Source organism: Plecotus auritus (genome assembly GCF_963455305.1).
Source record: "Plecotus auritus genome assembly, chromosome: 7".
In the NCBI taxonomy this organism is placed as follows: Eukaryota; Metazoa; Chordata; class Mammalia; order Chiroptera; family Vespertilionidae; genus Plecotus; species Plecotus auritus.
The window spans coordinates 94,448,377-94,476,343 of NC_137774.1; the positions used below are offsets into that span (position 1 = coordinate 94,448,377).

Consider the following 27,967-nt stretch of genomic DNA (forward strand, 5'->3'; position numbering starts at 1 on the left):
ATCTCCTGGTCCTCAGACCTCCTGGGAGTTGAATTATCTAAAACACTGGTGGGAAGTCAAACCTGGAGAAGATCATCTAATCCTAGATTCCTTCCCCTAACCACTAGAACCCCTATCAGCATTGGGTGAGTGCACCCATGCCCTGAGAAGGGGTTTCCTCTACCTGGGGTCTGTTTCCTATGCTGAGGAAGAAAGCGAGGGAAACCAGGGTGACGGGACGAAGAGATAGCTCCCCAAACACTCCCTTTCCTGCGCGCATCACGGGAGTTTCACCAAACTCCGGAGAGTCGAGAGTCGAGAGTCGAGAGTCGGTGGGCTTTGTTGGGGACTAGGCTATCCTGCTTTTCTATGAACTCAACCAGACCTTGGGGCTGGAGGGTGAGAAAGGGCTCCTTTTTTGGAGAATGAGGCTGAAAAAGAGGGGACTTCAAGGAGAGCAAGCCTAGAGGGCCAGCGCCTCCTAAGCCCCATTCAGGGCCCAGCTACACAGACCTGTCCTCCTGGGTGCAGCTTGCCTAGGACCTCAGCACTTAAATCGCCGGAGCAGCCAGCGACTCTCAGCCTCGCCTCCCACACCTGACGGACTAGCTGAGTTAGCCGAGTCCGTTAGCGCCTCGGGTTTAGCTGCACCAGCCCAGGCTGCACAGGCGTAGTCGCCGCCCTCCTAACCCAAAGATTCCCGGCATCCGCTCTAGGCTTCCGGGGGGGGGGGGGGTGGCGGGGGGTGTTCCGCATCTCTATTGTTGACCGGAGGAGCGGCCCAAGTCACATCCGGAGGGTGTCCAGGCTGGGAGGCCACTCCCGCGCGGGAACGGCGCCTCCGGTCAGCGCGCGCCCGCGTCCGCAGCCCCGGAAGTGGGACTGCACTTCTCCGGCCGAGCCCACAGGCCGCTCCTGCAGCCCCGCGTCGGCAGGGCGGGCTCGGGTAGGAGAGGCGTCATGGAGGCCGAAGACCTCCAGGAAGAGCTGACCTGCCCCATCTGTCTGGACCTTTTCAATGACCCGGTGTCCATCGAGTGCGGTCACAACTTCTGCCGCCGCTGCCTGCGCCGCAGCTGGACGCCGGGCGACGGCCTGTTCCTCTGCCCCGAGTGCCGGCAGCCGTCGTCGCCCGCCGCCCTGCGGCCTAACTGGGCCCTGGCCCGGCTGACGGAGAAGACGCGGCGCCGGCGCCAGGGCCCCGTGCCCCCCGGGCTGTGCTGCCGCCACTGGGAGCCGCTGCGCCTCTTCTGCGAGGACGACCAGCGGCCCGTGTGCCTGGTGTGCAGGGAGTCCCAGGAGCACCAGGACCACGCCATGGCGCCGGTGGACGAGGCCTTCGAGAGCTACCGGGTGAGCTCGCCGCGGGGCTGCCGGTGTTGCCCGGGAGTGTTTACCGTTTACTTAACTGTCGTGGAAGACGCAAAGGGTGGCTGCTAGTACCCATTGGAAGCATGAAAACTCCTTTGAGGCTCAAAGACGTTGTGCTACACGGATCTCAGAGCTGAAGTTGAAACTGGGGGTAGGGAGGGCGGTGCGGGGCGTGTCATCACCGCAGGGTTTACCGGGAACTGGCCCTGGGGAGCTGCCAGTTTAAGGCAAACACTCTGAGTGGGCGTGTGTATACCAGTGCTGTCCAATAGAAACATAAGGCAAACCACATGTATAATTTTTATAGTGGTAAAAAGAGCAGGTGACGTTCATTTTTAAAAAAGATATATTTTTATTGATTTCTGAGAGGAAGGGAGAGGGATAGAGAGATAGAAACATCAATGAGAGAGAATAATTGATTGGCTGCCTCCTGCACGCCCCCTACTGTGTGTGTGTGTGTGAATCGAACCCACAACCCTGGCATGTGCCCTTGGTCGGAATCGAACCTGGGACCCTTCAGTCCGCAGGCCGACGTGCTATGCACTGAGCCAAATGAGCTAGGGCACGTTCATTTTTAGTAATATATTTTATTTAACCTAATTAACCAAAATACTGTTTAACATTGTTCTTAAGAAATATCAGTGAGATAGCTATTTTTTCACAGTAGATCTTTAAAATCTGTGTACTTCATTTACAGCACATATCAATTCCAACTATCCACATTTCGGGTGCTCACTGCCTAATGGCTGTTGCATTGGACAGTGCAGGTCTATCCTGTGGGTGTCACAGACAAGTGATGATTTGGGAAAAGCCTGGTTTGGAGTAATGAGGCTGGGTTTTGTTACTAGCTTCTTTAATCAGTTGGGAAAATCACTTAATATTTGAATTGTATATTATTTGTCCTATCTCATGCGTTAGTTAAGAAGCTTCTGTTGAATAAATCAGTTTGTCCTACTCTGCTCCAACCACACTGGCCTTCTTGCTTTTGTTTTCAAGGCTGTTCTCTTTCCCTACTCACACCTTCCGTCCTTTAGATCTTACTTGCTTTTAGCTTGAAGATCTTCCTTGATCATCTTTTCCAGAGTAGCTCTACTCCCTTCCATTACTGATGGTGTAACTCCAGTGGTCTCCAACAGAATTGGTATCTAGTAAGTACTGGTTGAATGCACTCACTTAATGACACAAGTTAAATGATTTTGTAAACTATAAAATGTACAGTTTTATCAGCTGACTACAAACAGGAAACAGATGTAAAGCTGGACAATGAAGTATGTAGTAATTCCTTCATTCAGTAACATTTATTGATGCTTACTGGATGCCAGGCATTGTTCTAGAATCTGGATATAAACAAATGAGAAAGACATAGGCCTTGTCTTATAAGCATGTACACCAACAATTTTAGTATCTGAGAGTTACCCAAGTTTGTACCAAGTACCCAGAAAGTCTGAGTTCAGAGTGATCAGTGATGAGCGAGGAATGGTATTTCAGAAGCATTACACATGAGTTCAGTCTTGAAGGGTAAGTATAGCAAGGGAGCGGAGAGGATATTCAAGCCAAGGGAACAGTGTGGCAGTGTGGAATAGCGTGTATATGTAAGAGGACTGGAGGTTGCTTAGAACTTCTGGAGTGTAGAACATGGGCGGGAGGATGGTGGGAGTTGAGGTTGAAGAAAGGGGCAAGGGCCATGTCGTGAAGGATGTTGTTCATAGCTTTCTCTTTGAGGCAATGGGCATTGAGGATTTAAAGGCAGGGAATGACACCATCAGTTTTTTGTTTTAGAAAGATCACTTTGATATCTATGTGGATGGAGAAGACCAATTAGACTGCTGTTGCACCATTTCAAGCATGAGGCAATAAGGGCCTGAATTAGTGCAGGGCAGGGATGATAGAGAAGAGGGGATGGGTTCATTATGAGTGCTGGATTTGAATGACTAATTGGAGGGTAAAGGAGAGAGAGGAGTCTAGGATGACAGTTTCTAGTGCTCATTTTGGGACATGTTGAGTGGAGGCAACTGTGACAGGAAGTCCAAGGAAGAGGGACAGGAGGCAGGGGGCATCAGAGGCTCGAAACACTATTTTAGAATTGTCAGCCTACCCATAGAAGAAGTAAGCAGGTGAGATTCCCCTAGGGCAGTGGTTCTCAACCTTTCTAATGCCACGACCCTTCAATACAGTCTCTCATGTTGTGGTGACAACCATAAAATTATTTTCGTTGCTACTTCATAACTATAATTTTGCTACTGTTATGAATCGTAATGTAAATATCTATGTTTTCTGATGGTCTTAGGCGAAAACAGATATTTACATTACGATTCATTAACAGTAGCAAAATTACAGTTATGAAGTAGCAACGAAAATAATTTTATGGTTGGAGGTCACCACAACATGAGGAACTATATTGAAGGGTCGCGGCATTAGGAAAGTTGAGAGCCACATGCGGCTCTTTGGCCCCTTGAGTGTGGCTCTTCCACAAAATACCACAGCCTGGGCGAGTCTATTTTGAAGAAGTGGCGTTAGAAGAAGTTTAAGTTTAAAAAATTTGGCTCTCAAAAGAAATTTCAATCGTTGTACTGTTGTTATTTGGCTCTGTTGACTAATGAGTTTGCCGACCACTGGCCTAGGGGAACCACATAGATGGTAAGAAAAAGGGGGCATAAAGAGAAGCTTGGGAAATACCAGTGCTTAGTAGCCAGCAAAAGAGATCGAAAGGACCCATCAGAGAAATGGAAGGGAAAATACATTTGTGGGTGATGGCTGAGGCAAAGAAAGTGGGTGGTTGTGAAAGGAGAACAGGGCCCTTAAATCTTAAATCAACTACCTCCTGCACGCCCCCTACTGGGGATGGATGGAGCCTGTAACCCAGGCATGTGTCCTAACTGAATCGAACTGTGACCTCCTGGTTCATGGGTTGACACTCAATCACTGAGCCACACCAGCCAGGCTCAGAAGGTCTTTTAGATTAACACAAGTTGTTTTTTAAGAGTCATTGGTGGTGGAGCAGAAAAAGAGGACAGAGAAAGAGAAATAGCTTCATAAACTTGAGGAAGCAGATTATTTGCATGGAAAGGCTTTAAGTACTGATCTTCTTACTCATGCCATTCTGCTGATTCTTAAAGCTAATCCCTTCATTACTATTAATTCATTTAACAAATACTTCTTGAACACTGTTTTGTGTCAGACACTATACTATAGCATCAGACACAGCACTGGGAATAGAATGGTGAATAAGACAGGTAAAGACTGTTTTTATGAAGTGCATAGTCTATTTGGGCTGGGGGTAGGAGGTAGATAATAGACAAATAAATTAAATAATCACGGATTGTGATATGCTGTGAAAGAAATAATGTATCATGCCAGAGAAGTAGCTTTCTCTAAGTTGACATTTAGTTAAGACTTGATAGATGAGTAGGATCCAGCCATCTGAGGAACAGTGGGAAGAACATTCCAGGTAGTGGACAGCAAATGCAAAGACCCTGAGTCTGGGAAGAGCCTGGAACTGAAAGAAGGTCTAGGTGCCAGGAACATCATGAGTGAGAGGGAAAGTAGCATAAGATGACTTGGGTTATATCAGGCCATAATAAGGCGTTTGAATTTTTCTGGTGATGAGGAAAGCCAGTAAAGAATCTTAAGCAGGGTAGTGACATGCTCTGATTGGCTTTTAGAAAGATTATTCCAGCTGCTTTGTGAATATCATATGAGAGAAGGGCAAGATTAGAAGTAGGAAACCAGTCATGGGGTTATTATACATGTCCAGACAAGAGATGATGGTGACTTGAACTAGAGAGTGGCAGTGGGGACAGTAAGGGAGCTGATTTGATGTTTATTTTGGAGGTACATCTACCTGCTTGTTTACAGTGACAGAAATGCACAGAACCTAAGAGCTGGGATGGTTTTAAGAGACCATCTAATCCATTTGTCATCAGCTGTGACCCAGGAAATGTGTGAGGCTGACTTCCTCAGATACATAACTTGTTTGTGAAGGTCTAGATTGAAACTCATATCTGATTTGAAGTTAAATGTTATTTGAACAACATGATCGCAAGTAGCAAATATCTTCATTCTGCAAGTGTATGCACTTTTATTATACTTATGGTTTTATATGCACAAATTTTTCTGCTGTAAATCAAGAGAAATGGTTTTTAAAAACCAACTAGCCAGCTTTGAAATGTTTGGTGCTGCCCTCCTGCCACCTCCTGGCAGTTTCTGTTATTGCAGGGAAGGAGTTTTCTGATCTCCCCAAAGGGTTCCCAAGTTTACTCAGGGACCCTGTTTATATCCCAACTGTGGCAAGATTCAGAAAGACTTAAGAGTCTTGGATAATAGAACCAACTATGCAGAATAATATAACCAACTATAGAACCAATTTTTTTAAAAAAATTGAAAAATTCTGTTTAAAAGATTAATTTGTTTTCATTATCAAACAAAAGTGAAAACTTAAAAAAAAATCTTGGTCACATACATATCACCTATTTATCTCATTAAAAGCCTCATATATACATTGAACTTGACAGTGATCACCAAGTAGCAGTTACATAATTGAAAAAAATAATAAGATTATTTGAGATAATCGCTTACCTTACTGAGTAGCAGGATTATATACTTATTTAAGTGAACAACTAGGAGTAATAAGTCGATTTTGTAATGCTACATATAAAATATTATATTAGAAAATTGTACAAGTGATATTGTGATATAAAACAGAACTACAATATAAATTCCTTTATAACCTAATGTTATTTCCCCCCCCCCCCACATTTTACTGTATAATTTTCAAGCATACATCAAAGTTGGAAGAATCTATATATATAAAAGGCTAAGTGACCAGCCAACTGGCCGACTGGCCGGTAGGTATGAGGCACACTGACCACCAGGGGGCAGATGCTCAACACAGGAGCTGCCCAGCGACAGCAATTTTGCAGAGTGCCCTCTCGCACCTCGGGGGATGTTGGACTACTGGTTTCAGCCCGATCTCCGCAGGCCAGGCCAAGGGACCCCACCTGCCAGAGGGACCCCCATCCCCTCCCAGCTCACTCCGCAGATGCCCTTTGAGCCGTGGAGCCGCCCCAGGTGCGGCCGGCTGGGGAGGGACCATAGGAGGTTGGCTCCAGGGCATGTCTGGCCCATCTTGCTCAGTCCCACCCCACCGGCCACCTTCTAATTAATTTCCTTTCAATGTGCATGAATCCATGCACTGGGCCTCTAGTTTTAAAATAATACCAGTATACCCACATCTAGGTTCTGCCATTAACATTTTATTATATTTGTTAATCACCTATCTGTTCATCTGTCTATATCGTCTCTGTATCCATCAATTCTTATTTCCTTTTGAAGCATTTTAAAGTTAATTGCAGACAGTACACTTCCTCCTATACTTTAGCATGCTCAGCATTAACCAGAGTTAACATTTGTTTATGTTATTTTTTGAGGTAAAATTTAATGTAATGAAATAGATACAGCTTAAGTGTACATTTGAGACATGCTTCAATTTTTCCTGGAATAAGGAATAGAATTGCTGGACTCTAGGATTGATGTATGTTTAGTTTTATACTAGACCTTTTTCTGAAGTGGTTGTACCATTTTATACACCCACCAACATTGTATGAGAGTTCTAGTTGCTCCATGTCCTTGCTAACTTTGGTGTTGTGTGTTTAAATGATCTAACTTTAAGCATTGTCACTTATAAATTATTGGGAAAAAGTGATACCTATTAGTTTTTTTATTCTCCTAGAGAAGAATTTGAAAAGTAATTATACTACTTATTTCTTTGTTCTATTCATTTCTCTTTTTTCTTTTAAGCTTTTTATTTTGACATACACACAGACTTACAAAAAGCTTCCCTCAACCATTCTTCACCATTTGACAGTTTTCACCTGTTTTTAATTTAAATACTCTTTTGCTTTGTGTTAAGAAACCATTACTCATGTTTTTTCACCAATCACTCATTGCAGCTTCTATGCATGATTTTCATTCTCTGCAGACCCCTTGTTGTTGTTCCAGTTTTAGCCATGATGCTTTTTTACTCTATAGAATTCTACTGGGTGATTTTACTCACACCCAGGGCTTCAAGTGCTGCCTGTGCTCTAACCCCTAAATCTACTTCTTTAGTTCAGATCTTTCTTGACTCTTAACTGCTAACTATATCCACTTGGATGTTCCACAAATATCTCAAGTGCAATGTATTCAAGTAGAATTTATTTTCTTCCCTTCCATTTACATACTGTTCCTTCCTATATCTTCTAATTTGGTAGATAACCTACAATCCATATAGTTACTCAAGCCAGAACCCAGGGGCTAAATCTGGACTCCTTCCTGCAGCCATTTGGTCATCAGTTCCTAAAATGTGTGTCTTTTCTCTTGTGTGTGTCACTAACCTGCCTGCTTCTGTCTCTTAAGATCATGTCTGACATTCTGCTATCAGGTGCTTCCCCTCTATAGCCCACTCTGTTAATGCTGACTGACTTGTTTTTTTTTTAAATAGCTTATTTGGGTTTTTTAAATTACAAAAATTATTTAAATTATATGCCTCTTATAGAAATTCAAACAAATTTATAAAATTTCTAGTCTCCCTTCCTCCCAACTTTCAAGCCATTTCTATCCATTAGAAATAACTAGTGTTAATATCTTGGTGTATAGCCTCCCATATTTTCCTTCTGTTCAAACTCATACACACACAGATACACACTCTTTGCAAAACAGAATTATATAATACTATTGTTACAGCTTAGTTTTAACTTAATATAATATGTCAATATATAGAGAACTACCTGAAATTGATGTAGAGTATCAATATACCATAATTTACTTAATAATTTCTCATTGATAATGAATAATGCTGTAGTGAACACTCTTATATATTGATTATTTTAGTAGTGTTTTGTTGCATAGATTATTAGAAGTAGTATTATGTACATTTTAAATTTTATGAAATCTTGCCACTGCCCTTCTAAAAGATGCAACTTTGTACTTTCCTACTTATGACGGTGCCAGAAGCTTTTTCTACCTTGCCAGTGCTAGGTACTTATTAATTGTCTAACAGTGGTCAATTTTTGCCAATTTAATAGGCAAACTCTATATAGTTTTGTAGTGATTTAAGACCAGAATATTTCTTTTTCTGAAGATGGCCTGTTTGGACTAGGTGACTTTTTAAAGCTCTTGAACAAGGAAGTTGCTTGGAGAGATGATATCTGTCTAATACGTGTTTCTGCTGGCAGGAAAAACTTCTCATGACTCAGTGTAGTCTAACAGCCAAGATGAAGAAAGCCATGCATTTACAGGACATGGAAGTGAAGAATGCTACAGAGTGGAAGGTAGGCAACAGCAGCAGTGGTTGGACATTTCTTGCCTCTGAGGCCCTTGCAGTCTGTGTCTGCTTATGTAGTTTTGCTGGGATGAGCTTTTAGGAGGCCATCAGTTGTCAGGCCCCTTGCAGATAAGGTGATAGAACAGGAAGTATGTATCTGTCCCTAATGATCTCTTAGTTCCATATACTTCATCCCCATCTCTACTTTAAGGTAGTGCCACTTTCTTTCCCACTTTTTCCTAAGATTGGAATTGGTTTGGGTCCATGGCATTGTAGAAAGTAAATGGACTGTGCTTTCAGAGTTGGAGGCATGGTGTGTGTGTGCACAAGCACATATCTAAATGTTTAACAAAATGGGAGAGTAGGTGTTCTGAGAGCTAAACGAAGTAGTAGATGTGAAAGTGCATTTTAGTTTAAAAAGTACACAAAGTATTGATAGCAGTAGTAGAGACCCAGATGTTACAAAGAATAAATGAATACTATAAAGGCTACTATAAAGATGTCAAGTTAAGTTTAAATAGAGGAGAAGTGGAAATTTGTGGCAGGGGGTAGGCAGGAGTTTTTCTGGAGGAGGTGATTAAAATGGAAGGACCATGGATTACTGGGGAGTCATGTGCAAGGAGTTTAGGAGTAAGGACTGGGCAGAAACAAGGACTGAGCAAATCTCATGTGGCTCTAGGACAAGATGAAGAATCAGAAATTGAGATTCAGTGCAGAATTTACAAAGCTGCATGACTTCCTGGCTGAAGAAGAGCAACTGTTTCTTCAGAAGTTGAGCAAAGAAGAAGAAGATACTAAGAAGAAACGGACTGAGAACACATTACGGCTCCATCAGATAATCACTTCCTTGAAGAAGCTCATCTTAGAGGTTGAGGAGAAGAGTCAGAGCTCCATCTTGGAGTTGCTTCAGGTGAGACTGGCAGGGGAGGGGTTAGTTAACATCACTAACTGAACTCTCTTATCTTCAGAGCTGAATGTCTTTCTTAGTGAGTGGGTTTAATAGAAGAAATGTTTTCTCTCTGTTGATGATTACTACTGTCGTTATACAATTAAATAATCTAAGATTTACTATTTAAAGGAACTTAATGTACAATGTAGGTATCATTCACCTGGTCCAATAATTTATCTAGGATCTGAAGCACATCTAAGACTTTTCTATTTGTCTTATTTATATGTTTGTACAGGGTGGGGCAAAAGACTCCGACTCTAAACCTACTTTTGCCCCACCCTGTATTTACCAGCAAACAAGAGGGTAAATATAAATGAGCTAAGCATGCCAACTCAAGAAGGCAGTGGTTGTAGGAAGAGCTATAGAGCAAACCCAAGAACTAGTAAGGAGAAAAAATAATGATTTCACAGTAGCATTATCTATAGTGGTAATGGTGTTGGGGACAATCTGGGTATCAATTGCTGAAATAGGAAACTGGCAAAAAGAGGACACATGGATTCAATGTATACATAGTAACAGGAATGGATCTTAAAAATATAATGTCTAAGAAAAAAAAAGCAAGAAACAGAATGCAACAAGAACTCTAACTCATTGCATAAATGAAAAATACATAAACCTAAGCAATACTATGTATTTTGCAAGAACACATTAAAAAATTAAGCACAATAGGAGAAACCAAGATGGCGGCATAGGTAAACATCTGAACTTGCCGCCTTGCACAACAACTTCAAAACTACAACTAAAAGACAAAACGGACATCATTTAGAACCACAGGAAGGCTGGCTGAGTGGAAATTCTACAACTAGAAGGAAAGAGAAAAGCACACTGAGACTCAGAGGAGCTGCAGAAGGCAGAGGTACGGAGGTGTGCGAGCGGAGAGGGCTGGCAACTGAGTACTCGGCTGGCTTTCTCAAGCCGGAGGGAGACACAAGCTCCCGACTTCGCTGAACTTCAGTTCTGGGCGAGACTCTGGGGACCCAGACCCATACGGGGAGAAACTGGACTGTCTGGCAGCAGGTGGAACTGGAGGGCGGCTTTCTCTCAGAGGTGCTTGCGGTGATTACCGTGGGACACTGAGACCTGGGGGCCTCTTAGGGCAGGGCTGACGGGAAGCCATTGCTGTTTGCTCCACCCTGAGACTCCATCCCATCCAAGCTTTGTGCAGTGGCTTTTGCATATGAATGGCCTGGTCCTTTGAATTCTAAACTTACTTATCAAACTGCAGCTGAGTCAGAGAGTCCCCGAACATCCAAAAGAAGGCCCAAGGTCCCACAGCAGCTTGCGTTGCTTCACAGCTGGGCCTCATCTGGGCACCTCCAAAACCCAAACAAAGAAGAGGAATCTGTAGATCTCTCCGTAGCTCCTGCTAGGTAGCCTCAGGCAGAGGCTAAATTAGCACCTTCTTGGAGATCCAAGAGCCAGTGTACCCAGGGGTCAGAGTAGGACCATTTAGATTACAACTCCTCAGATCCATAAGGACCACACTCAGGGGGCAGACTCAGTGAGCACCAAAGCCCCACCGAAGCAAGTCTTGCCTCATAAGGGTGTCTCCAGCACAGAAGTTCTCCCATCGTAACACAGCTAATCCTCACAGCCATTTGGCCTGGAGGTTAATTCCTCCCAGTGATACCAACAACAATCAAGGCTTAACTACAACAAGACTGTGCACACAGCCCACAAAGGGGTGCACCAAGAGTGTCCACCTCAGGTAACTGGGGAGGCTGAGCCACTGGGCCCTATAGGACACCTAGCACACAAAGCCACTCTATCAACTCAGGGAAGCAGCCAAAATGTGGAGACAAAGAAACAGGTCACAAATGAAAGAAATGGAGGAAAGCAAATGACTGGATATAGAGTTCAAAACTACGGTTATAAGGTTTTTCAAGAATTTTCTAGAAAAGGCTGATAAATTCAGCGAGACCCTCGAGGATATGAAAAAGGACCAACTAGAAATTAAGCATACACTGACTGAAATAAAAAATATTATACAGAGATCCAACAGCAGACTAGAGGATCGCAAGAATCAAGTCAAAGATTTGAAATACAAAGAAGCAAAAAACACTCAACTGGAAAAGCAAAAAGAAAAAAGAACCCAAAAATTTGAAGATAGGGTAAGGAGCCTCTGGGACAACTTCAAGTATACCAACATCTGAATTATGGGGGTGCCAGAAGAAGAGAGAGAGCAAGATACTGAAAACCTATTTGAGGAAATAATGACTGAAAACTTCCCCCACCTGGTGAAAGAAATAGACTTACAAGTCCAGGAAGCACAGAGAACTCCAAACAAAAGGAATCCAAAGAAGACCACACCAAGACACATCATAATTAAAATGCCAAGAGCAAAAGACAGAGAATATTAAAAGCAGCAAGAGAAAAACAGTTAATTACCTACAAGGGAGCACCCATACGACTGTCAGCTGATTTCTCAACAGAAACTATGCAGGCCAGATGGGAGTGGCAAGAAATATTCAAAGTAATGAATAGCAAGAACCTACAACCAAGATTACTCTACCCAGCAAAGCTATCATTCAGAATTGAAGGTCAGATAAAGAGCTTCACAGATAAGAAAAAGCTAAAGGAGTTCATCATCGCCAAACCAGTATTGTATAAAATGCTAAAAGGTATTCTTTAAGAAGAGGAAGAAGAAGAAAAAGGTAAAGAAAAAAATTCTGAACAACAAATACGTATCTATCAACAAGTGAATCTAAAAATCAAGTGAATAAAAAAATCTGATGAACAGAATAAACTGATGAATATAATAGATTCAGGGGCATAGAAAGGGAGTGGACTGACAATCCTCAGGGGGAAAGGGGTGTGGGGGGTGCAGGAAGAGACTGGACAAAAATCATACACCTATGGATGAGGACAGTGGGGCGGGGGTAAGGGCATGGGGTGGGGTGGGGTGGGAACTGGGTGGAAGGGAGCTATGGCAGGAAAAAGAGGAACAACTGCTCCTGCGTTGACCATCTGCCCCCTGGTGGTCAGTACGCGTCATAGTGACCAGTCATTCCGCCGATTTGCATATTACGCTTTTATTATATAGGATAGGATAAACATTTTAATATAAAACCTACAGAAAAAAATATAAATCACAAGTTTGACAAATTATCACCAAGTGACCCAACCATGTAACCACCACCCAAGTCAAGAAGTAGAACAGGAATAGCATCCCAGAAGCCCTCCTCACACCCCCAATCAATATCCTTTACCTCCTCCTTAAAGCTAGTCTCCTTTCAGACTTTTCACACTGTTTTGTTTTGCTTGTTTTTGAATAAGAGTCTTTCAGTATGCACTCTTTTTTTCTATCCTCACCCAAGGAGTGAGGATATTTTTTCCATAGATCTCCAGAGAGAGCAGAAGAGAAGGGAAGGGGGTTTGGGGAGAGGGAGGAAGAGAGAGAAAAATATCTGTGAAAGAGACACATTGACTGGTTGTCTGGGGGGGTGAGGGGGTGGTGTGAGCTGGGATCAAACCTGCAACCCATGTATGTGCCCTTGATGGGGAATTGAATCTGAGACCCTCAGGTGCACAGGCCAACGCTCTAACCAGAGAGCCACGTCAGCCAGGCCTCAGCATGCACTCTTTTTCTCTGTGTTTGTGAGATTAATCCATGTGTTGTAGGGTAGCAGTAGATCATTTGTTTTTATCACTGCATAGCAGCAGTTCTCAACCAGGAGCAATTTTGCTCCCCCAGAAACAATGTCTAGAGATATTTTTGGTTGTCACAACTCAGAGGTGGTTACTACTAGCATCTAGTGCAGCCGTGGGCAAACTACGGCCATGGGCCGGATCCGGCTGTTCTATCCGGTTCTCTTGCTCTCCCCTCCGCTCCTTTACTTTGAATTTATATTAGTTCACACAAACACTCCATCCATGCTTTTGTTCCGGCCCTCCGGTCCAGTTTAAGAACCCATTGTGGCCCTCGAGTCAAAAAGTTTGCCCACCCCTGATCTAGTGTGTAGAGGCCATGGATGCTGCTAAACATCCTATAATGCACAGAACACACCTCCCCTTCTGCTCCAGCAGAGACTCATCTAGCCCAAAGTGCTGAGGTTGAAAACCCTTTGTATAGTACCTTATTCCTTGGTATCTAGCCCCCCAAGAATACCCAAATCCATGGATACTCAAGTCCCTATTATAAAATGGCATAGTTTTTGTATATAACCTATGCATACCCTCCTATATACTTTAAATCATCTCTAGATTACTTATATATCTAATATAATGTAAATAGTTGTTACACTATGTTTTTTAGGGAATGGAAAAAAAGTAAATTTTAGTACATATGCAACCATGGTAGGCCTAATTATATAGTCAGCAACAATCTACTAATAAAAGAGTAAGATGCAAATTGACCATACCTTCACGACTACCCACCAGCCAATCAGGAGTGAGTATGCAAATTAACCCAACAAAGATGGTGGGTTAATTTGCATACACAGGCGCTGAGCGGTGGGACGCTTGTGTCATCGCCATGGCAACAACACAGGCGTTCCGCACCACCCCAGCTGCTCCGGGCCTCTGGGCAGTGTGGGAAGGCGGAAAAGCGGCTCCAGGCCAGAGCGAAAAGGCAGCTCCTGCCGGAGCGAAGGCAGTGCCATCAGCCAGGGGAAGGAAGGCCCACTCTTGCACAAATCTTCATGCATTGGGCCTCTAGTGTAACATATTTTTTAAACTTTTCGATCTGCAGTTGGTTGAATCCATAGATGCAGAACCCTGGATATGAGGGGTGACAGTTTTCCATAGAATCAGCACATGAAAACATATTATTCATTTTACTATTAGCAAACTTTGGATTGTTTCCAGTGTTCACTGTTACAAAAAGCAGTTAAGAACATCTTGTTTTGGTGCACTATGTGTACACTTTCTGTCAGTTATGTATCAATGAGAGCAATCTCTGATCACAGTAGTTGTACCAGTTTACACCATTGCTAGCAATGTGTGAAAGATCCAGTTGCTCTATATATATCCTTATCAATACTTAGAATGATCAGTTCTTTAATTTTAGCCATCCGAAATGATGTATGATGTTATCTCATGCCGTCAATCAGCACCTCTTCTCTCTTTCTGAAAGGTACATGGCATTTGATGACTAATGAGGTTGAGTACTTTTCAAATGCTAATTAATCATTTTGACATATTCCCTTTTTAAAAAAACAAACAAAACAGCTTTCTTGAGATAAAATTCCCCCATTTTAAGTGTACAATTGAGCAATATAATTTTATCAAGTTGTGCAACCCTTACCACAATCCAGCTTTAGAGCATTTCCATAAGATCCATTTTTGTTTACAGTTAATCTCTGTTCTTACCCCCAGCCTCCCAAACCTACTTTCTGATTCTGTAGATTTTACTTTTTTGAATATATCACACAATCATATTATGTTATCTTTGTGTATGTATTCTTTCATCTAATATAATGTTTTTGAGTTTTATTTATGTTGTAGCATATATTAGTACTGCATTTGCATTCCTTTTTAAATTCCTGAGTAGTATTCCATTGTAGAATACAGCACATTTTGTTTATCTTTTCAGAAATTGATGGGCATTTGGGTTGTTTCCATCTTTTGGCTGTTATGAATAATGCTGCTATGAACATTTGTCTGGCATTCTGTGTGTGAATATATGTTTTCAAGATGGTAGGAGCAGAATTGCTAGTCAGTTTGGTATATTTAACTTTTTAAGAAGCTGCTAAGCTGTTTTCCAAAGTGGCTGAACCATTTTACATTCTCACCCCATCCTAGCCAACATTTGTTATTGTCTCTGATTGAAAGAGAATAGATGGAGAAGTTGGCAAAAAGCAGGAGAGAGTTAATGTCATAGTGCTAAAAGAGAAAGAATAGAGTTTCAAGAAAGGGATTGATTGACATTGTCAAATAGTACAGAGGGGTCACAGGAGAAAAAAAACTACATTGTGTCAATTCATTGGCTTTGGCAGCAAGAGATTATATGTGACATAAACAAAAGCAGCTGACAGAAAAATACTGCTCATAAAGTTGAGTACCAGCTCTCAAGAAGAAGGTACAAACTTACATCTTTCTTTCTTCTCTTCTTTTTACAGAATCCAAAAGATCTTTTAACCAGGTATGAACTCCTTCTTTCTTATGGGGGTCTTCATGGAATGGTGAAGATACAGCTTGAGTAGAGGGGAAACAAGGCCGGGCTCCATAGGTCAATCTGGTCACACCTGGAGGGGCCTGTGGAAGAGGGGTTCTGTTCCCTTTTGCAAGGAGGAATAGCAGAGAGGTTGTCTAAGCTTCGGAGTTGGAACCTTCATAGGAGTTGGGCGTCTTAACTTCCCTAGTTGTCTCCTAAGAAGAGAGCCTTCTGTACTTTTTTTTAGGAGTGAGAACCAAGATGTAAACTATTCCCTTGAAGTTCTAGAGGTGAAGACTGTGTGCCATATACCATTGATGAAGGAAATGCTGAAGCGATTCGAAGGTGAGCAGAATTTCTAGGAGTTGGAGCTCCCTATAAGTCTTTCAAATAAGAGAATAAACAGAGAGAAGTCTGGAAAGGAAGGAGGAAACAGGATATGAAGCTAACAGGAAGGTCAGGAAAAAATGGTAATTACTTAGGAATGAATGGATATATGCTTCATTCGAGAAACATTTATTTAGCCCTAGCCAGTTTTGCTCAGTGGATAGAGCATTGGCCTGCAGACCAAAAGGTCCTGGGTTTGATTCCTGTCAAGGGCACATACCTCAGTTGCAGGCTCCTCCCCGGCCCAGGCCCTGGTCAAGGCTTGTGCAGAAGGCAACCAATCAATGTGTTTCTCTCACTTCAATGCTTCTCTCTGTCTTTCCCTCTCTCTTTTTCTCTCCCTAAAAACCAATGGAAAAATATCCTCGGGCGAGGATTAACAACAGAAAACAAAACAAACAAACATTTAACACTATGTGTTGTTATAAGGCACTAGTGATACAGAAAGAAAAAGACCTCTTCCTTCTAAGAATTCATAAGCAAATTGGAGACACAGACACATATCACTGTAATATTGTGGACTCAGTGTTTATCAGTGGTATGAAATATTATAGAAGTACAGAAGAGCTCTATTGGTGGGTGAAGTAGGGAAGTTTTCACAGCAGAGATGACAATTTTGGCATTTGAGGGATGAGTGGGAGCTTGCCATGTGGAAAAAGGGAGTGTACTCTTCCAAGCAGAGGCAGTGACATGAACTAAAGATGTGGAAAATGGAGGGTATCCAGTGTGACTAAACCATAAAGGTGTATTGTAGGGAAAGGCAGGGACTGAGGCTGAGAAGATGAGTGTAGGAAAGGCCAAAGATAAACTTATGGGATCTCTAGGGAAGTATCAAGGCATGTACATGTTGTAAAAGCTATACAGGCAATTCCCGTGCACATCCCTGGGTAAGAACCATGTTGTGGATGTCCCCATCTGGCTAAAATGAAGTAACAGGGACTCTGCCTGAAACTGTTTTTGTTAATTAAAAAAAAAAAAAAGATAGTACTAGAAACAACAATTTTTAAAACACCAAGCATCAGGCAATGATCCTTGATAAAGTGAAACAGATGAGGAGAGCCCTATGATTGTTCCAGCCTATACCCTTGAGAGAGTTTTCAGGCTATCTTAGGGAGGGTTAACTGAGGTAAAACCAGGTAGACTTCCTGAGTTGAGCAATGGAACTGAGAGTCTAGGGAGAACAAAAAAAGTGAGAGTTTGCAGAGTACTGGAGAGGAGATGGCTATACAGAGAAAGAACCCTGATGTTTTCAGCAGAGTACTGATCAGCTTGTGAAGAACTACCTGAGGTTAAGGAAGGAAGTTTCCAAAATGATTATAAGGAACAGTTCCTGATGCTCACACAGGGCTAGGAACAATACCTGTTTCTATCAGCCAGACTGGAACACTCTTAATTCATGGTTACTGAATAGAGTTTTCAGGAAAGTCTTACCTCATTAGTGGGTAATAATAACCCTATACTGAGCAGTGCTTTGGACCCACCTTAAAAATCATGAATGAAGACTCCAAATGATCAAATTATTCCCGAGTAACTGCATCCCAGGACAAGCTCAAGAAGATTGATTGGGATTTTAAAAAATGAGTGCATGTTCAGCAATGTAAATGCACAATGTTTGGCATCCAATCAAAGATTACCAGGCCTGCAAAGAAGAGGAAAACATGACTCATAATGAGAACAATTAATAGAAATTGACCCAGGATTGACCAGGTTATTAGAATAAACATAAGAAGACATTAATACAGTGATTAAAGGATTGACCAGGTTATTAGAATAAACATAAGAAGACATTAATACAGTGATTATGACTGTTCTGTAAATAGGCATATAGAGACATGGAAGATATAAAAAAATAACCCTAGATCAAACTTACAGAGATAAAAACTAGAGTGACTTAGATGAAGAATACACAGGTTTGGATAAATAGATATTGCAGAAAAAAAATTAATGAACTTGAAAATGGAGCAGTGGCAACTTTGCAAAATGAATGAAATGCACAGAGAAAAGTACTTAAAAAAAAATGAAAAGAGCATCAGTGAGGTCTGGGACAACTTCATGCAGTGTTATACATGGTAGTTGGGGTCCTTGAAGGAGAGAAGTAGGATGGGATGGAACAAAAGTATTTGAAAAAATAATGGCCGAAATTTTTCCAAATTTATTGAAAACTGTAAGTACACAGATCCAATAGCTCAACAAATCCTAAGCACAAGAAGTACAATGAAAACACCAAAAGCAGTGCTAAAAAAGAAAATTTTAAATATAACAGGATAAAAAGAACATGTTATAGGGGAACACAGATAAAGATGACATCATATATCTCATGGGAAACAATGCAGGTGAGCAAAATCTTTAAAGAACTAAAAGAAAAAACCTAGAATTAAAAGATCACCTGAAATGATAATGATATAAGTAAATATATATATATGTCATTTAAATATCGTTAAAAGTAAATAGTGATGGTTAATTTACATGTTAACATTACTGGCCCACAGGGTGCCCAGATATTTGGTCAAATATTATTTTGGTTGTTGCTCTGAGTATTTTGGATGAGATTAACATTTAACTTGGGAAACTTGAGTAAGTCAGATTGTCCTCCATAATGTTGGTGGGCCTCATCAAATCAATTGAAGGCCTAACTAGAACAGAAGGCTGGACCACTCCTCCCCACCCTTGAGCAAGAGGGAATTCTGCAGTAGACTGCCTTTGGACTTCATCAGCAGTTTTGGCTCCTTTCAACTGGAGCATCAATTTTCCATGGGTCTTGAGCCTGCCCACACACAGTAGATTTGGACTTTCCAGTCACCATATTCATGTGAGACAATACCTTTATAATCTTTCTCTCTGTATATACACACACATCCTATTTGTTCTATTTCCCTTTGTACCCTGACTAATATAGTAACTGAATGTTTAAACAGACAGACAAAACAATAACATTGTGGAGTTTGTAACATATTACAAGTAAAATACACAACAGTAGCATGAACGTTGGGAGGGAAGAATGAAAGTATACTATTATACAATTGTTATATGTGAAGTGGTATAGTATAATATCACTTGAAGGTAGATTCTGGTAAGCCACACAACAACCACTAAAATAAAACGTGCCGGTGGGTAGGGGAGGCTGGGGGAAGGTCAATTGGGAAGAAAAAAAAGAAGACATATGTACTACTATTTGTAATACTTTAAACAATTAAAAAAAAAATGGCCCAGCGACAGAGATCCTGATAACAGGTAGGGAAGATAGAAGATATATGCAATGAAACTATTTTAAAGTGAAGTATATAAATAAATTTCAGGTTTGCAATTAAAAAAATAATAAAATAAAATAAAACATAATTAAAGGAGATAAAGTAGAATCATAAAAATATTTGATAAATCAAAAAGAAGAGAGAAAAAAGAATAAGTAGGAAAAATAGAAGACATACTAGAGGTATCACACTACCTGATAAACTATACTACAAGGCCATAGTAATTAAAACAGCATGGTACTGGCATAAAAACAGACATAGAGATCAATGGGACAGAATAGAGAGCCCAGAAATAAACTCACACCTATGTGGGCAATTAAAATTTCATAAAGGAGGCAAGAAAATATAAGGGGGTAACTAAATGATGTTGGGAAAATAGGACAGATACATGCCAAAAAATGAAACTAGACCACCATCTTACACCATATAGAAGAATAAACTCAAAATGGATTAAAGGCTTAAACGTAAGACTCAAAACCATAATCCTCCAAGAAAACACAGGCAGTAAAATCTCTGGCAATATTTTTTTCTCATATATCTCCTCCGGCAAAGAAAACAAGACAAAAATGAACAAATGGGACTATATCAAACGAAATAGTTTTTGCACAACAAAGGTAACCATCAGTAAAACAGACAGCATACTGAATGGGTAACGATAATTGTGAATGATACATTTGATAAGGGATTAATATCCAACATTTATAAGGAACTCATACAACTCAACAAATAAATAATTAAGTAAAACCCAAACCAATTAAAAAGTGGGCAGAGGACTGAATAGACACTTCTCAAAGAAGACTTACAAATTGCCAATAGACATGAAAGATGCTTAAAGTCACTGTCAGAGAAATGCAAATTAAAACCACAGTATCCTCTTACACTTGTCATAATGTCAATAATCAACATACAAGTTGGTGAGGATGTGGAGAAAAGGGAACCCTCATGCACTTTTGGTTGGAATGCAAATTGGTGCTATGGAAAATAGTGTGGAGGATTCTCAAAAAATAAAAAATGGAACTGCCTTATGACCCAGCAGTTTCACTTTCGGATATATATCCAAAGAAACCCAAAGCACTAATTCAAAAGAATATATGCACCCCTATGTTCATTGCAGTGTTAATTTACAATAGCCAAGATACGGAAGTAACCCAAGTGCCCATCAATAGACAGGTGGATAAAAAAGTAGTGGTATAGCCATGGCTGGTGTTTGTCAGTGGTTAGAGCACGGGCCCCGTGCACCAAATGGTCAAGGATTCGATTCCTGGTCAAGGGTACATACCTGGATGCAGGTTCGATCCCCGGCTCTGGTTGGGGAAGAGGAGTCAACCAGTCGATGCACCTCTTTCACATCAATGTTTCTCTCCCTCTCCCCCCCCCCTCCGCCCCCAGCAACCCTTCTCTCCCTCTCACTTTCTCTAAAAAGCAGTGGAAAAAATATCCTAGTTTGAGGATTAACAACAACAACAAAAAGTAGTGGTACATATATACAATGGAATATTACTTGGCCATAAAACAGAATGAAATCTTACCATTCGCAACAGCGTGAATGGACCTAGGAAGTGTTATGCTAAGTAAAATAAGTCAGACAAAGAAAGACAAGTACCATTTGATTTACTTATATGTGGAATCCAAAGAACAAAATAAACAAAATTGAAACAGACTCATAGACACAGAATAGACTGATGGTTGCTAGAGGGGAGGGTGTTAGGGCACTGGGTAAAAAGATGAAGGGATTAAGAAGTAGAAATTGATAGTTACAAAATAGTCATGGGGATGTAAAGTGCAACATAGGGAATATAGTTACCAATACTGTAGTAACTATGTATGGTGCCAGGTGAGTCCTGGAGTATCTGGGGGAACACTTTATAAAGTATATGATTATTTAACCACTATGCTGAACACCTAAAACTAATACAAAATAATATTGAATGTAAACTGTAATTGAAAAGTAAAATGAAAAGAAAACATATAGCAAGATGATAGGTACAAACCCAGTCATATTATTAATCATATTAAATATAAATTGCCTTAGTATCCTAATTAAAAGATGGAGATTAATTGGATTGGATAAAAAAGCAAGACCAAAGTGTATGGTGCAAGAAATATATTAAATATAAATACATGTTAAAAATAAAACAATGGAAAAAGATAACACCATGCTAATATTAGTCAAATCTAGAGTGGCTATATTAATACCAACGATTTCAGAGCAAAGAATATTATCAGAGATAAAAAAAGGTTACTTCCTAATGATAAAGGGGTTAATTCATCAGGCGGACATAACAGTTCTAAACATTTATACATGTAACAACAGCTTCAAAATATATTAAGTTAAAACTAATAGAGCTACAAGGAAGAATAGACTAATCCATAATTATAGCTGGTGTTTTAATACTTGCAATAATTTTTAGAACAAGTAGGCAGAGAATCAGCAAATAGAGTAGGCCTGAAGATTACTAGTAACCAACTTTACTTCACTGATATATATAGAATACACATTTTTAAAAAGTGTACATGGAACATTTTAACTAGATAGACCAAAGTAGGCCATAAAACAAATCTTATTAAATTAAAAATAATTAAATTTATGCAAAGTATGTTTTCTGACCATGATGCATTTAAGTTAGATATTAGTAACAAAAATGTCCATGGAAAATTCCCAAATATTAGGAAACTAAATACATACTTCTAGATAACCCAGGAATTAAAAGAGAAATTAAAAAGGAAATAGTAAGTTCTTTGAACTGAATGACAGGGAAAATACAAATCAGAATTTATGGGGTGCAGCTAAAGCAATCCTTAAGGAGAAATTCATAGCACTCCAGGGGTGGGCAAACTTTTTGAATCGAGGGCCACAATGGGTTCTTAAACTGGACCGGAGGGCCAGAACAAAAGCATGGATGGAATGTTTGTGTGAACTAATATAAATTCAAAGTAAAGGAGCGGAGGGGAGAGCAAGAGAACCGGATAGAACAGCCGGATCTGGCCCGCGGGCTGTAGTTTGCCCAAGGCTGCACTAACCTATATTAGAAAAGAAGAAAGTTCTCAATTCAGTGTCCAGTTCCCACCTTAAGACACTGGAAGAAGAAGAGCAAATAAAGCAAGTAATTAAAAGAATGGAAATAGAAATATTGCAATAGAATACAGAAAAATTAATGAAACCAAAGCTGATTTTTAGAGAAGATTGATTTTATTAATAAACTTTAACTAGAATGACGATAAAAAAGAGAAGATACCTATTTCTAATATCAAGAATGAGAGGCCAGCACCAACCTGTATAATTTTATTAACCAATGTAATCCCAATAAATTCAATAAAAAAAGAATGAGAGAGGCAACATCACTACAGATTCTACAGATATTAACAGGATAATAAGTGAACATTATGAACAACTTTTTGCTGAGAAATTTGACAACATAGGTGAAATAGACAGTCTTTAAAAGACACAAATAAGCAAAGCTTGCTTAAGAATAAACAGATAACTGGAGTAACTTAATTTCTATTAAAGATATTGGTGTTATAGTTAAAAACCTTCCTAAATGGCCTTACTAGTGAATTCACCAAACATTTAAGAAATAAATATGTATTCTACATGAACTCTTACCAAAAAATTGAAGAGGAGAGAATATTTCCCAATTCATTCTCTGAAGCCTGCATTACCATAATACTAAAATCAAAGACATTACAAGAGAAGAGAACTATAGATCAGTGTTTCCTATGAACATAGAATAATTCTAAAAATTTTAGAACACTGAATCTAACAACATACTAAAAGGATAATACATCACAACCAAATGGTTTAAATATTTGAAAAATAAATGTAATTCACCACATTAGCAAGCTAAAAAAAGAATATATGATAAGCTCAATAGATGCAGAAAAGCATTTGTCAAAACGCAACATCCATTCATGATTTTAAAAATAAGACAAACTAGAGAGACATGGAGAGTTGGAAGGAAGAGAATTTGGACACAGGGAGGCCAGGGAGGACGTTATAAACAAAGTTAAAGTGAGAGATGCTGAAGATCTGAGTAAAGACAGTGGCAGTGAGAATGAGAGGAGGAAAAGAACCCGACTGATATTTCAGAGGTAGAATTGATAGAACTTGGTGACTAATTAGTCATTGAGGGTTAGAGGAAAAGAAGAATTAAATAACCTCAAGATTTCAAAGTGTGAGTATTTGGGTGGAGATAATGCTGTTATACCTTAGAGACGTAGAAGACAATGATATCTGCATTTGTAGGGGGCCTCATCCCAAGTGGGTGGAAGGAGACTTAGGATAATAAGTTCTGTTTTGACTTATCTTTTGGGGGCCTGTGGAGATGCCCAGTGAACAACTGGAACCAGTGAAGAGAAACCTTGTTAACGATGACATTCATGTGTACCTACCTGTACAGAGGACCAGCCAGTCAACAGTCTTGGTCTAGTTCTGATTCAATAAGTCAGAATTTGTTAATATTTCTTCAAATTTTATGCTGGTTGTGAAGTCTTAACGGCCATGATCTAATGAGCTCCCTATTTTCTAGGTCTTAGTCTTTTGCAGCAGAAGGGAAATGAGGATTTTAGGTTGCTAGTGGCCCACCTGAGGGATAGTTGAGAGGCAATGAGGAGTCTCATGCCTGACAGTACACGTTAGGAGAAAGATGGAACTGAAGCTGGAATGATGGGCGTTTCTGGAGGAGGGCTGGTGGTGAGCTCTTGCATTATTTATCTCAGCTCTCTTTTTCTCTGCAGTGGCTATCAGTGCAGCTGAAGACACAGGTCATCCCCAACTTGTCTTCTCCCAGGAAGGGAAGTATGTGAAAAATGGAGCACCCGCCAATTCTAGGCCATTACTGTCTACAGCATGGAACTACTTTACTGGATGGAGAACTTCTCAGCAGAGCACACACTTTGTGGAGAGATTTCAGCACTTACCGTGTGTTTTGGGAAAAAACGTTTTCACTTCAGGGAAACATTACTGGGAAGTTGAGAACCGAGATACCCGGGAGATTGCTGTGGGGGTGTGTCAGGAGGACATCATGGGGATTGTTGATAACGCAGAAATGTCTCCTCATTTGGGCATTTGGGCTATTTGTTGGAGTTCTGCTGGCTATTGGCCCCTAACAGGCTCCCTTGTGAGTCCCACCAAGCTAGAGCCAGCTCTTCACCGGGTAGGCATTTTCCTAGATTATGGGGCTGGGGATATCTCATTCTACAATGCTGTGGATGGAGTGCACCTACACACTTTTTCTTGTTCTTTTGTCTCAAGTCTCCGGCCGTTTTTTTGGTTGAGCCCATTAGCATCTTTAGTCATCCCACCAGTGACTAGTGGGAAGTGATCATGGCTATTCTTCCCTGGCCCAAGAATCCCTACCTATGTCCCATGGACACCCATTTCTTGGCCCTCTTTAACTTCATAGTGATCCTTCATAGTACATCAGTACTATCCATTCAGAACTCCAATTTTGTGTTCTGTTCATCTTCCTGTATGTCCTGTGCATAGACAGATATGGCAGATCCTGTTGCCTTTCTAGCCACTTGCCCCACTTCTCAGCTTCTCTTCTGGCTCTTTCTAATTGAACTGTTTGGTGTCCGCCCTCTATGTGCTTCAGGAGAAGCAGTCCCATGTGAGGTAATTCTGGCCAATGAGATAGGTTGGGAAGTTTTCCAAGGTGGGGAAACTTTCTGGGGAATATTTTTGTAGCTTCTAAAAATAGGTATTTGGAAAGCCACAGCTCTTTTCTGATATTAGCAGCTGTCTTGGAACTGAGGAGAGTACAGTAACAGTGGAAAGGAAGAAAAAACATGGTCTTTGCTGGCATCAAACTGTTGGAATTTCCCTAATCCCAAACTACTTGTTATGTGTGATTATTGCTCCCTTTTTGTATGAGGCGATTTTAGTTGCATTTTGGTTACTTGCAGTCTGAAGAGTCCTAACTGGTGCTATAGGCACATAGCATGGACATCCCAAGTTGAGGCTTATCTCATTTTTTTCTGAAACTTGACAAATGTATGGAATCCACATTCATTTCAATTGCATAATTACTCTTTCCAGTAAGTACTGATATCCTTCACTTTTCTGGATCAGAAAACTGAGGGAGTCTTCTCTGACTCTGCCCATGCTACTACTCTCTTCACCTGACCAGGTCTCAGCCGACACGTGTTCATTATGCTGTTTGTTAAAATCATAGATTGTATATACAAGTTTATTAATATAGTGGAAATGTTGAAAAACATTTAGGTGTTTACACTGTGCTAGCCTCTTCACATAATGCTTTCGTATGACTCTTAACAGCTTGGTGAGATGGAGATTAAAACCCTATTTTTACAAGTGAGAAAACAAACCTTTAGAGTAACTCATTATTGCTTAGCTGGCAAATGGGAGTGTTGGGATTAAATTTAGATCTGTTTGAGATGAAAGCCACACTTTTTTTCTACTCTGCATTTATTTGTAAGTATTTATTGAACGCAGATTGTGGGTGAGCATAAATTGGTTTCTTATTTTCTTACATGCTTTTATCCTATATATGTGTTTTTTTCTTTACCTTTATACTCTCAGTTGTAAGCACTCAAGAGGATTGTGGAAGTTACTGGATAGTTATTTTAAAAATAATGATTGTTTCTCTTATTATAAAAGTCGTGCACTTCTTGTAGGAAATTTGGAATGTACAAAATGTGTAAAGAAAATTAAAGGCATCAGTGGTCCCACCATTACTAACATGTTAATGTGTTTTCTCCCAGATTTCATTAGATTTTCTGGCAGTGATTTAACAAGGCTTCTTTCAAAACTTCTAGCACCCTCTTTAATCCTTCTTCCCCTTCCTGTGTCCCAGCCCATTCTGGCTTATCTTCCTATTCAGCCAGGCCAATATGATTTCATTTAATGATTTCTCCTGAGTCCTTTTTAATTAACTCTCCAAGTTACTTGAGGTTATGAGTTGAATGTGTCCTCCAAAAAGATATGTTGAAGTCCTACCTGTGAGTATGACCTTATTGGGAAATTAAGTTGAGGTCATTAAGGTGGGACTAACCCAACGTGACTGGTATTCTTGTAATTAGAGGGAAATTTGTAAACACATACACACACATGAAATGCCATGTGAAGGCTTGGAATATGGCTATAGGAGAGATTGGAATTATGCTATCATAAGCCAAGGAATACCTGGGGCTGCTAGAAGCTGGGAAAGGAAGGAGGAATCCTCCCCTAGAAGCTTCCAAGAGAGCAGGGTCCTGCCAACACCTTATGGACTTGTGGCCTCCAGCACTGTGAGACAATAAATTTCTGTGGTGTTAAGCCAACCAGTGTGTGGCAACCCTAGGAAAGTAACAGGTTCCATCAGGACTTCTTCTAGTGCCTGCCTTGTTAATGTCCAGTCCTTGGGAAACTTATCAGTACCTTTGCTCCCCTCTTTGTTCTGGGCTGTTGAACTAGTTACTAGGTTGATTGGCTCTGCTCCAAAGTCTTCCTCTGACTTAAACAGGGCTCTTTGAGCTGCTTGGTAAACAAACGTCACTTTTTCATCCCTTGACTTCCTTTTATATCTCTGGTGACAGTGATTCCAAGCTTTTTCTTCCTTTCTCAAGCTTTCATACCACTCTAGTGGGGGTAAAACTTTACTTCTACCTATCTTAGGTTTTCAGGTAGGATTCTAACAAAAAACAAGAGAAAGAACAGTTTATCAACACATGCAGCACGCAACACGCGAGAGAAACTAAAATGAAGAGTAGCTCACATTGGAGGCTTAGCATTCTGACTTGCATAGTATCTTCAACAAAGAACAATAAATTTGTGGAGAAATAACAGGACAAAGGAAAGCAGTGTTCGCCTTCGCAGGGTGGCAGGTTGCAGGAAGGTAAATATATGTGAGGAAACTAATGGAGTAGTTTGTTTGCAGATTCTTCTGGTGCTCTGTCTGGGTTAAGAAGCTGCCTCCAGTAAAAGGAGAATTTATATCTTGCCTTTAGGCAGAAAAGCGGGGGTGGGAGGGTGGTGCTTTTCCTGGATTTCCTGCTGCTTGTTTGTCTCAGCTCAACATAACTTACATGTTAGGCATATTTTGGGGTGACACATTAGGGTCCTTTACTAATTATTATTACAAAGAACTTGCTTCTTTTACTGAGAAAAATTTTTTTTCTGGTACTGCACCAAATTCTTTTGTCTTTTTTTGTGTATGTCTTGGTATTGGCCCCGCTCATATCCTGAGTATGGGATGGGACCCATGTGTTGTATTAATAAAACTCAAATAAGCTTTTCTGATGTACAAACAGGATTGAGAATAAACTTGTAATAGCTTTCAATTTTACTTGGAGGTTTCTTTGAGACTTTATGTTAAATGTATTAACTGACTCATTAGGAGGGGTATTTATTATGTAGCCTTAAGAAAGCTTATTTCACCACAGACACTTTAGCTTTGGGAGCAGAAATTAACACTTTCCCCAAAACTGTTTGACAATGACTTTCTTTAAAAAAAAAAATCCTCACTGGAGGATATTCTTTTCCATTGATTTTTAGAGAGAGTGAAAGGGAGGGAGAAGGAGGGGGGAGAGAGAAACATCAGTGTGAGAGAGATACATGGACTGGTTCTGGTTGCCTCCCCAGTGGGGTGCCCTGAACTGGGGAGGGGAGAGTAAACCCGCAATCAAGGTACATGCCCTTG

General features: G+C 40.5%; 1 protein-coding gene across 1 annotated transcript; it reads left to right on the top strand.

The window, feature by feature from the left end:
* The first annotated feature begins 711 nt into the window (after nt 1-711).
* TRIM4 (tripartite motif containing 4) lies at nt 712-27,612 on the top strand. Its single transcript, XM_080679049.1, has 6 exons — nt 712-1,332; nt 8,562-8,657; nt 9,330-9,560; nt 15,659-15,681; nt 15,941-16,038; nt 24,063-27,612. Exons 1-6 carry the CDS (start codon nt 940-942, stop codon nt 24,647-24,649), a joined length of 1,428 nt encoding a protein of 475 aa, XP_080535175.1. The 5' UTR covers nt 712-939; the 3' UTR covers nt 24,650-27,612.
* Nucleotides 27,613-27,967: the final 355 nt, after the last annotated feature.